The 11981-nt window shown below is 49.3% G+C and overlaps 1 protein-coding gene across 1 annotated transcript in view; it reads right to left on the reverse strand.

Annotated features, from left to right (window-relative positions):
- Nucleotides 1-11197, reverse strand: part of Cnksr3 (Cnksr family member 3) — a 92600-nt gene extending 81403 nt beyond the window's left edge. Inside the window, 1 exon segment of the mRNA NM_001012061.1 lies at nt 10627-11197. Within this exon segment, the coding sequence (NP_001012061.1) occupies nt 10627-10678 (52 nt within the window). The 5' untranslated portion in view covers nt 10679-11197.
- Nucleotides 11198-11981: the final 784 nt, after the last annotated feature.

Below are 11981 nucleotides of genomic sequence, written 5' to 3' on the forward strand. Positions count from 1 at the left end.
TTTTAAGCTTCAGGGTATAGACAGAGATCTTCGGAAATGCTGCTCACATATGATCGTCTGTTCACAGTTAGTGACAGGCTCCTGTCGGAATCCATGTCAAGATGGTGCTGACAGCTCCAGCGAGTGCTGGGGAGCAGGTTCTCCCAACACTCCCTGCTCAAACTCCTCTGCCACATACATCATGCTCCCACAGGCGTGCTCCAGACTCTCCTGTTGACACTGTGATCTGAAATTACCTGAGGAGCTCAGGTGATGGCTCAGTCTGTAAAGTGCTCCCCTCACAAGCGTAAGGACCTGCAACCTACAGTAAAAACACAAACAGCCAGGCACGGTGAGATCCCCTTGTAGCTGCAGCAGCAAGCAGACAGGCAGGACCACAGATCCCCTGGCGGGCAGGCGGGCGGTAGGTAGGTAGATAAATGTGAGGAGCAGTGCCTGCCATTATCATCTGACCTACACACAGACACACGCACACATGCACGCATGCACTCACACTCACTTACTCAGTAAAGCATAAACACATGCACACATACAAACCCATGCTCCTCCCCAAACACATCGGAGAAAACGCAAGATTGTTCAATTATTACATACTTAAGTTGGAAGTACACATTCTCTCTCAGTTGGAAACACACACACACACACACACACACACACACACACACACACACACACACGCCAACCTGAAAAGCATTAACTTTCCCTGTACGGCAAACCCCTTAAAACAGGAAATAGATTGCTTCCTTTCACTGCAACCCTTTCCTCAGGAAAACATGACTCAGGTGACCATATTGCCTCCTTTCGATAGATAACACAGGGGTTTTCCATCAGGAGAGTGCCGGTCTTCTCAACTCAAGGCGACCAAGAACTGGGTCTAAAAGGGAACTTGCTTTCAGTCCCCTCCCTGCTTGCCTATTGAGAAGTGAGATATTACATGTTTATAAAAATGTGCTCAACTCCTTGCTTGCTGAGGATTTCCCAAAATACCATCTATTCAGCCTAAAATGGTTCTGTTTTCTAGAGTAAAAATTAGGACAGTCCATCGTCTGGGCAAAATATCTTCAGTCAGGTCTGCAAGTTCCTGTACTCAAGTATTTCAAAGTTTTCAAAGGCAAAGCATTCTAATTTCTCCGTCTATTGATCTGCAACTTAAAGGGCTGCTTTGTCCCAGTAAACACATCTGCATCTGCCCTCCTGGGCACAGGTTAGAAACTGTTCAGTTAGCCATTTGATGTCAAAGAAAATGAACCAGGCTAAGCGCACTTTTCACAGAAACTCTATTCAAAGAGGAATGCGCAAGTTCAGACACTGGAGCTGGTGCAGAATGCGCCAGAAAAGAACAATGACGTGACCAGAGCATGTGAAGGCAATGAGACAAAGCTGGAATGGCCAGCTCACGTGTCGAGAGAGGAATCAGGACGGGGGGGGGGGGGGGCCCGCAGAGGATGCACCTAACCCCGGTAGGAGAGAAAGAACTTGACAGGCGCCCCAATTTCAAACGTGGTGTTCAAAGCACTGAGATTTAAAGAGATGGATGGATTGGCTTAAACTTGACTTCAGAGTCCAGCATGACCCACATCACAGTCTAAAACATTGTCCCCAGAATACGACAACATAAGCAGCTGTATTCCAAGTTCACTGCTGTGGCAAGAAGCCAGAGTCATCTTTCAGGAGCCACCTCAGACAAGGCCACAGATGGCCCTGCTTTTCATCCCAAGGACAAAGTTTTCTGGTACCTGTCCACGATGTACACAAAACCACATGGCCTGACCTCTTTTCTCTCTCAAGGCCCCTTTCCCACTCCACCTGCCATACTGTCATTCTTCCTCCACCATCCTTCCACCACCCTTCCTTTCCTCAACCCTCCCCTCCCCCCAGCAAGCTCACTCGCTCCACAGGGCCCTGGCACAAACTGCTCTCGCACATGACGGTCCTCTCCCTATTCTGTCCACAGCCAGTTCCTTCCTCTCATTGACGCCTGTGTGACACTTTTTCCGAAAGGCTTCTGTGAGCACAGCATCCAAGGGAGCCCTCATCTGTCCGGTCTCCTCCACACCTCTGCTCTGCTCCACACTTAGCATGGATGTCTTCTCCTTCACCTGTGTAGTGGTGCTTGTCTCTCACGTCACATTCATCCAGCTAAGAGCGGCCGGAAGCCTGACCCAGAGCACCACCTGGAACTCCATACTTCCTCATGAATCACCATAGCTCCATAGCCATGGGCTCCCCTTCAGCAAACTGAAGCGACCCACGACGAATCACTGTGAGAGGAAAACCTTTACCTGTGTCAAATGTCATCATCATCATCATCATCATCATCATCATCATCATCATCATGCAATATAGTTTCAAAATGATTCACATATCCATTACATTGTATATTATAAATAGTCTAAGGGCCGTTGAAAACACAAGGGGAGGACCCATGTAGGTGCCATGCAAACACCATGTTTTTACATGAGAATGAGCCTCCAGACCCGTTAATATCCAGGCATCCTAGAACCAAACCCGTGCAGACAGAGGTGGGGTCCCATTTGTTAAGTTAATTTGAAGCACATCTTCTTACCACACCGTAGACCGTCACCCGGTAAGAGCTACCACTGAACGGTTTCCAAACAAGAAGCCACCCCACCTGTTCGTATCCCATTCTTCCCAGAGGATGTAAGGAATCCTCTCAAGAAAGGAAAGGGAAGGGACCGGGAACAGCAGAGGGTAAAAAACAGCTGATAAGTCCACTTCACTTGCCTCCTGTTCACCAATAAAAATAGATAAACAAATAAAAAGCAGGCTGTCCTGTTACAAATGATTATGAGACATGGGGGAGGTGACAGTCAGCCACAGGGGGATTGAATATCTAAATAAAAATCATCCATTATACGCCATTCATTCGCCGTGAAGCGTTATGAATTAATAAGTAGTAAGTGTGTGGATATTTATACACCTCATGCCATGCTAAGTGTTCTCCCTGGACCGTATCTTTTCATTCTAAAACCCTAGGCGTTGCTTACGATCTGCCCCTTTTCTGAGATGGGACAGCTAACTATACAGAGGAGCTTGGCAAAATCATGTGACAAAGCTTTCCAACATCTGTGTGTCAGACGTAGAATTTGAGTCTGATTCTCCCCTTCAAAGTCTCTGCATCTTCAGTCCCTCAACTTGCCCAACCTTCTCTCCCGAGGCGTTGAGTACACTTCACGAAGCAGCTGGAGCTCGGAGTAAGCCCGTAACAGCCTCGAGCATTGTTTAAGAAAGTTAAACACCTAAGTACAGATGTGTGCGATGCTACCAGCCGCATGTGCTGACCATATCACTCAGACAAGGAGGGTGGCCTTCAACATAAAAATAAAATTAGTTTGGGGAATGTAGCTCAGTATCTAAGCATGCCTGTGGCCAGGATTGATTCCCACCATTAAAAAAATAAGACAAAATAAAATAAAAGTAACACGCACAGTTAAGAAAGCCAGAGGAGAAATGGTTTATTCCATCTCACAACAGAGCAAAATCAAGACTTCACTAAGTCCCAACTCCTAGAATGTGAAGTTCCTAATGTCAAGGATTCTAAAGCTCCCTAAAGTCGCACCTTTCTTCCCACAGTGCTGGCTAGAAGGAATCGGACATTCAGTCCCAGAGGACTGGCAGAGGAGCCAAAGCCTGTCAAGGCAGACGCCGGCCTCCAGATCTAGGACAGCTCATCTAACTTGCAAAGCCTCAACTCAGCACCCGCAGAGATGTGTGTGAAAGGCCTGTGAAGATGGCGAAAGAAAGGAACCAAGAGGACTCTGCAGAGCTCATGTAAATAAAACACTTCCTCACGCAAGCCCAGAAAACAGCTAGCCCAGGGGGGAACCTCCAGAGAAAGCAGAAATGAGAGAGAGAAAGAGAGAAAAGGGAGGCGAGACCACAAAGGCTCACAGCTGTGATGAGCACAGGAAGAGGAGGCACAGCCATGCTGGGGAAGGCCCACAGTTCGGCCCTCTGAGGTGAGCTTAACAAGTGAGTCTCTGAAGACTGAGGCTGCACTGGAAGGAGTGCCCTTGCCCCCTCTCCAACCATAAGAAACTCAGGGCAGCTAAGCTTAGAACAACACAGACTTCTAAATTTTGAAAACTGTTCTGGTTATTTATTCCAGCGATGACTTTCAACTTTCTTCCCTCCAACAAGACACAAACACCCAAATCTCAAAGTCAGCTACAAGGGGTCGGCTCTACGTCACAGTGTAGAAGATACGACTGGCCAAAGGCCCACTTTGTCCTAAGTACTGCTGAGTCGCATGAAAATAATCTTCAGCCACAGTGATACCGCCCCTCACAGCACCTCATCCTAAACAACACCCATAAATAAACAAACACACAAACAAACAAAATCCAAGGTCGTCATGAGCATTCCGAAAGTCCCGGAGGAGAGAGAATCACAGAGGCTCCGGTACTTAGCTGAGAGGTACCTGTGCTGTTGCTAGGTGATGCTTATTAATAGAGGCCTTAAGGTGCTTTCCCCTTAATGCGTGGCCAAGTCAAGCATCCTCAGACGAAGAGTGAGTACTCATAACTCAGGCACAGGGCTTGTGTGAAGACCAGCAACCCCCAAGGACAGGGGCAGCCTTCCAGCTAAGCTTAAAAACATGTTCTCAGCAGTGTGCTACAAGAGGGTTCCTCTAACTGTAAAGGGCATGTGATCTGGTTAAAATTCTGACATGGTAGGCCTGGAAAACCCAGAGGTCAACGGCAGTGTTCATGGACCAGATGTCAGGTGGGTATGGGTAGAGACAGGAGGGCCATTTTAATATTATGCTAGCTATAAGTTGAGTTGCTATTAAAGCAGGGGCCAAGGAGCCTGGTAAGTGGCTCAACTGGGTGAAAGTGCTTGCCAATCAAACATGATAAGCCAACCTTGAGCCCCAAAAGCCAAGTGAAAAAAACAGGCATCGGGTTGTGCACATGTGAAACCAAACTAGGGAGGCCGAGCCGGGAGGGTCTCTGGGGCCAGTTGCTCAGCCAGCCCAGCTGATACATGAGCCCCAGGTACTGGTAAGAGATCTTGTCTCAAAACACAAGTCAGAGAGCACCTGAGGAATGACATCAGAGGTTGACTTCTGATCCTATGTCCACAAGAACGTGCACACACTCACATACACACACAGAGGAAGAGAGGAAGGCAGACCAATTGTTCGCCATATTCACAAGGGGCACGCATCATCATCTAATCTAGAACCCTCCTGATAGGCTATAAGAGCTGCCGCAACTCTGACCCGTTGGCAACCGGCAGAGAAGTCTCTCCTGCATGGTCAGAATCCACCACAGGAGACCTCACTGCTCACCAAACAGTTCGTGACCTGAAGCTACAGGATGAAGAGAAGGAAGCAATAAAAACATGGTATAGCAATTTATGGAACACTTGCATAAGATCACACAGTCAGAGACAAACCGGGAAGCCAACCGAGCCCACGCTCCCCGCCACTCAGCTCCTCTGGCTGGCGAGAGGCATCACGGAGATGAAGAGAAGGAGGCTTCAAAGCACACCCTGCTTGTAAACCCATGACCCTGAGCAAACCGTCTTCCTGCCTCCGTTTCTTTAATATGAGCTAACAATGGTACCTACCTTGATGCTTGGTTGGGTTTTCTGAGGATTCAAAGAAAGGTGTCTAAAGCAAGCTCTTGGAACAGAGTGCCACACAATAAATGCTCCATTTAATGCTTTTCCAATATGGTGATTAAGAAGACTTTAATGCTGGAGCCCAGGAAATCAGAGAACCAGAGAGGGGGATGTATATTCAGAAAGAAGTTTCTGGACGTAGGGTAAAATGATGAGCCTACAGCTCCCCATTCTAGTGACCACAGAGGCTAAAAGAACAGGTACACCCTCAACTGGACTGGGCCCTCAACTGGGCAAAACCCTGGCCCCCATATGCTGCTGTTGGGAGAAATGACAGTGCCCAACAGTGTGAGATATCACACTCCGGTTGACCTACAGTGTGACGCCCTTCCATGAGCACACAGTGAGACCCTTTACGGTTGCCCATATGCTGCATGCTCAGGCATTCCGGGAAAGAGTGGTGGACAAGCAAATGCCCCCAGTGCCACCCACCTTCCCTCTCAGCCTTGGAAGGGAAGAGCCCCCTTCACTGTCTGATGGTGGGGAGACAGTGGCTGAGGCCAGCTAGCAAGGGCACTGGCTGGCAGGTAGGAGTTCTGACAGGTAAGGTGTCCCAGTGTGCTCACTCAGTACCACACTGACCAGGAGCTGCCAGTTCTCGATGATCATAGCCAAGGAAAGGACAGGAACGCTGGGCAAAGCAGCATCTCCCTTCTTGACCACATTGCTCAATAGTGTGAAAGCAGAAACACAACTGTGGGCAGAAGCGGATTACAAAACTAGTGTTTAAACCAAGCTTTGAGACAAAGACCTCGTCTATTTTAAGGTTCTGAGCTGAGGATACTCGAGAGAAATGAAAATATAACAGCAGAGCTGGTCTGTAAGTAGGAAACTGACTCATGCCCTACTTGGAGTCCATCTATGGCCGTAGGTTATATTCCATGTTCAGTGCCATGTGATATCCACTCACACTGCCTATCAATGATCTAGACTCCCTTCCTTCCTAACCACCGCATTCCAACTTTTTATCGCTACAATGTTCCCAAACTGGGCACTGAAAGTCTGGCACAGTGGGAGAGCACTTGCCTACCACTGATGAGGCCCTAGGTTCAATTCCCAGCACCACACATAAACACAAAAGGCAGTCAGCTTCCTCTCCAGCCTAGAGAGACTGGACTTGGTTTCACAGGGAACTATTTTTTAATGTGCATTATTGTTTGGCCTGCACGTATGTCTGTGTGAGGGTATCAGATCCCCTGGAACTAGAGTTACAGATAATCATGAGCTGCCATGTGGGTGCTGAGATTGAACCTGGGTCCTCTGGAAGGGCAGCCAGTGCTCTTAATCACTAAGCCCCTCCAGCCCTTCACAGGGAACTCTCTAAAGAGTAGGAGTCTGGGCTGTCACTGGGTTTGACATTAAGCCTGTTCTTCCGGCATGACACAGGAAGAGCCTGGGACAGCACAGCCATCCACGCTGAGGTACCACAGCACATGATACACCGCATATACACCGCACATACACCGCACATACACCGCACATACACCGCACATACACCGCATATATACCGCATGAGGCCAGGATGGCAGAAGCCCCTGGGCTGCCCAACCTCACTCTTATACAAGAAAAAACTAAAACTCACAGTTGCCTAACCCACTGGTTTTCTGTTGTGGGGCTGCCTCTACATGCTATAAAATTTGCAAAAAAAAAAAAAAAAAAAAAAAAAAAGAGGAGGAGGAGGAGGAGGAGGAGGACGAGGACGAGGAAAGAAAACACCATTAGCCAAGTTGTTTGGCTGGACGGGTACCATGAAGTAGGCATTCATCTCATATATTCTTTCTGACACAGAGAGACCATGTAGCATAAAATACTTGTAGGCTGATGGCGCTCTTTCACTAACACAGGGTATTAATAAATTACATCATGAGAACAGTGTGTGCCTACTCCTAAGTGTGCTGAAGAGTCTTGGTGTGTTATCTGCATTGCCCTGGGAAGGAAATCCTGGGAAAATGTATAAAACAGCATCTAAGCACTTCGTTCAAATACTGTTCACCAAGTGGCTGGGTGTCACAAGTTTATCATCTCTGTGCCTCGGTTTCCCCAAGTGGCGAGTGAAATGGCAGCTCCTGCCTCAAAGGTGATAGTATCCATTACATGAGCCAATGCTTGCCCGATACCCAGCCCTGCACCTGAGACTGTCAATATTTACTAGGCATCTATTCATATCATGGTAAAGCTGGCGACGATGTAGCCAAAAGTTAATAGTAAAAGCCAGATGGGTGTGTTTATCCAGCACAGTGCATTCTTTCTTAGCATGACTCTTGTAATATTTACACAAGCGCACACGCTGTTGTTGTAGCTGATTATAGCTGATGCTTTTGACAGTGCTCCTAACTGCCACAGCCACAGAAGAGCAAGAGGGGCAACATCTATCTACATGACAAGCTGCTTTTCCTGGGGGACGTAGTCATAAAGAGAGAGCAGGGCCTGACTAGCGAGACAGCTAAAAACAACCTGCTAAGCTCACAAGGTCAATACCTGTGCAACATGATAGCAAGAAACCTTCACTTAATAGATCATGCAATCTGGGAGAACATGGCCTCTTGCCATTCAAGAATTCAGCAAGTATTCCCACCCTTTGTTTGCTTGTTTGTTTGCTTGTTTGTTTGAAGATTCTAACACGAAGTATCCAGGTCTTCCTAGGATGCTACCAAGTGCCACCACAGATATGTAACCTAAAAAGAGTGAGCATCCAGGGTCCTGAGCCACTCAGGGCCAGGCTGCTCTCCTTCAGGGCAGCACAAAAGTTTTTCTAGGGGCTGGAGAGATGGCTCAGTGTTTAAGAGCACCGACTGCTCTTCCAGAGGTCATGAGTTCAATTCCCAGCAACCACATGGTGGCTCACAACCATCTGTAATGGGATCAGATGCCCTCTTCTGGTGTGTCTGAAGACAGCGGCAGTGTACTCATATATAATAAATAAATAAATCTTAAAAAAAAAACACAAATAAATAAATAAATCTTTAAAAAAAAAGTTTTTCTAAATGAAAGCAACCTCAACCAAGCCATAAGGCCAATATTTAACAACATTTCTTCCTTTTAAGTCAATAATAATAATAGGATGAGAATTAACATTTTCTTTCCATCTAAGAGAAAATGAAGGGAAAAACAAAAGGAAGAGAGAGGTCTGCCTATCTGTCTATCTCCTATGTGCCTGTTACCACTTTTCTATTACCTTATCAAGTCTGGCAGAGCCACAGGAAAGCCAGCATGATCCTCTGTCACCTCTTCATGAGACTAGAACAGTACCATACAACAGAAAGAGAACGTGGGCCACAAGCCTGAGCCATGTTACCACAAACTGTAGAGGCCATAATTAAGAAAATAAAAAGTAAATGGCTGGAATTCATTTTAGTAGTAATTTTTATTCAAAATACCATCTCGTCGATACGCAATAAGTATGAAAAGTGTTAATATTTTCTACTCCTTCACACCGATTCTTCAAACACCCTGGGCATTGCATACGCAGTACCTGGCAATTATGATTAGCCACAGGTCAAGGACTTGAGAGGAAATGTAGCTACTGGCTCAGCAGGCTCTGAGGACCCCTCAATGGTGGTGGTACAGTCACACACGCCATCTGCTTCATCTCAGCAAGCTAGCCAGAGCACCTGGTACTGTCTTCAGTACAAGTTACACTCAAGTTAAGGGAACGGGCTTAAAATAACTTGTCTACTGCTGCTAACCGTGTGGTTTACTGCTCACCCAGCCAGTGTCACCAGGGCCAATGTATTCACTCTTTTCACCATGACTTTACTTTTGAGAGTCCTGGAAAGTCTGGACAATGGAAAAACTACTTCCTAAGACAGTATTCTGTGTTTTCCTCCGGAGGAGCCAGGGATAATGGGACATACACCAGACACTTCACTGCTGGGACAGCCCCTTCCAGTGACCTATATATGACTCTGGCTTGAGAAATGACAGGATGGGGTTTCCACTGTGCCACAGCCATGGGTAGGGCAGTCTGAAAGATGACCTGAACACACCGGCATCACCTACTTCACATCTGCGGAGATGGACAAAGACAGAGCAGTTAGCCAAGTGTGAAGCACACTACAACTCCTGTGACTTATTCTTCACCTGGAAGACCAGCGGGGGGGTGGGGGGGAACCGCGGGGTGGGGGGGGGGGGGGTCTGGATAACTTGAAACAGATGTTGAAGTGAGGAAGTGGGACCCCTGAGACTCCAGTGGTTGATTTCACGAAAGGGTGAGGACAAAGAGAGTTGAGTACCTCTGGCAACTGTCCCTAGCAATCATGAGAGACAAGATAAAGTAACAGGGACACTTCCACTCCTGCTGCACCGCCCAGCACCCACTGGTTTCCTCTTCCCAAGAACTGTACAGAACCGGACTGTATGCAAGACCCTCAGCTCCCTCTCGGTGCTTAACTGGCCTCAAATGCTGCGCCCTTGGGGGTCCTGGCACCTTCAGAGCTGAGTCCCTGCCTCTGCGGGAGTCCTGGCGCTAAGGTTCTCACAGGCGCGAAAGCCAGTTCGCCCTCTCCAACCCAAACAAACAGGCTAGGCTGGCCGCAGGAGTCTTGGTCTACCTGCCCATCTGCCGGGTCACGCCCGCGGATTGCTTCTGGCCCGCAACCTTTACTAGATCCAGGGGCAGTCACCCACACAAAGACGCCTTGTGCCTCTGCGTTTAACGACAGGCAGAAGTCTCGGGCACCGTACCGGAACAGAGCAGTGAGTACCCTGGCGCCAAATCCCTAGTCCCACATTCCCAGGCGATCTTCCCATCCTATATAACTCCCTGGCTTAAATATGGGTGTCCCGTCGACTGCACACAACGCGCACCCCCACGAAAAGAAAACGATCGGAGCAGGCGCATCAGAAAGGGGCGCATAAGCCGCTCCGCAGAAGTTTGCTTTGTCGCCGGCAGGAGGGGCCGAGCACCCCAGTGCCCAACTCTTGGCCCGCCCCAGCTCCCCGGCTGCAGGACGCCGGGGTCCTTCACGGCCCGCTCACCTCTAGTCCAGTCCACCACTTGTTTGGGGCTCCACTTGGTCACGGGCTCCATGGTAAGATGCTTCTCTACCCGCTGGGCTGGGGAGTCGACGGCGGAGTCCTGAAACTTGCGCCCGCAGTTGTCCCTTGCGTGTCCCGGGCGTCCGCTCAAGCCTGCATGGCCGCAGTCAGCCAGCCATCGCGCAGCGGCTCAGCGAGGGGAGTGCGGCCCTGGGTCCCTACGTACGGGACAGCTGTGTCCGGTACGGCTGCTCCCCGCAGCTACCGCCGTCCAGCTGCAGTTCTCCCCCACGCCGCTCTGGGATACAGCTGCTTCTCCGTGACCACCGCAGCAGCGGGCGCAAGATTGCAACCTCAGACCCCAGGCCCGGGGCTGCTCAGGCGTGGAACTCTCCTGGCCGGGAACTTCTAGGTCGGCTGGCCCTCCGCAGCCCCTGCGAGCTGTGTCCGCTCCCGAGGTCCTCACTCCGCGTGCGCCGGTGCCTCGAGCCTTCCCGCCAGCGGGTCCCACCTCCTGCGCCACCGTCGCGGGCCGCCCGGGAGGGGAAAAACGCAGAGCCTGCGCGCTCGGGTAGCAAACTTTCTGCTCCGCTCGCTGCTCCCGGAATAAGAGCGGGGGCGGAGCGGAGCGGGAGCAACACGTGGGAGGGGGCGGAGCCGAGTGGGAGCAACACGTGGGAGGGGCGGGGCCGCGATGACGCGGACTCCAATTGCTTTCCCTCCTGCATCCCAGCTTGGGACTCCCCGGCTCTACTTTTCCTTTTCAAGGAGTGAGCTGTAGCTGCTGCTGGAGTCCTGGAGAGCCGCTTGGCTCCCAAGAGGTCCCAGTTTAGTGGCAGCCGAACCATCTGAATCCTGTAAACAGTTTTTTTTCTTTGTTTCTTGGTTGGAGATGTGTACGTTCTTGTTTTAAAAGCGTCAAGTCGCTATCTCATTTAGCCATTCAGGGGTCTTTTAAGTTTCCTAAAGTAGGCCAGTTGTGCTTTGGACAAAAGGACGGCGGTATACCACTGCTCTCAAGGCCGCTACATTGTATCAACTCTTCGCTCTAATAACACTAGAACGGCAGCTCTTCGAGTTGTGTTTTGCCATAATGCAATAGTCATATTTTCAAAATGACCTAATGCTCGATTCAGATTAGTCATTAACCCTAAGGCGAAATTTGTCAGTGAGCCAAAAAGAAAAGAAAGAAAAAACAGAACCTTATCCAGTTTCAGTCTCTGACAAGAGAAGGAAAACCCTTTCTGTACTGCAAGCCTCAATTTGGAAACAGGGCACCGGTCTGGGGAAAACCCTATAACCTGTGTTTACCTCCCTCCTGCCCTCCTTGCTTTCCCTCCCACACACAAGCAGAC

The sequence above is a fragment of the Rattus norvegicus genome, chromosome 1, assembly GCF_021556685.1.
Source record: "Rattus norvegicus strain SHRSP/BbbUtx chromosome 1, alternate assembly SHRSP_T2T, whole genome shotgun sequence".
Taxonomy (NCBI): domain Eukaryota; kingdom Metazoa; phylum Chordata; class Mammalia; order Rodentia; family Muridae; genus Rattus; species Rattus norvegicus.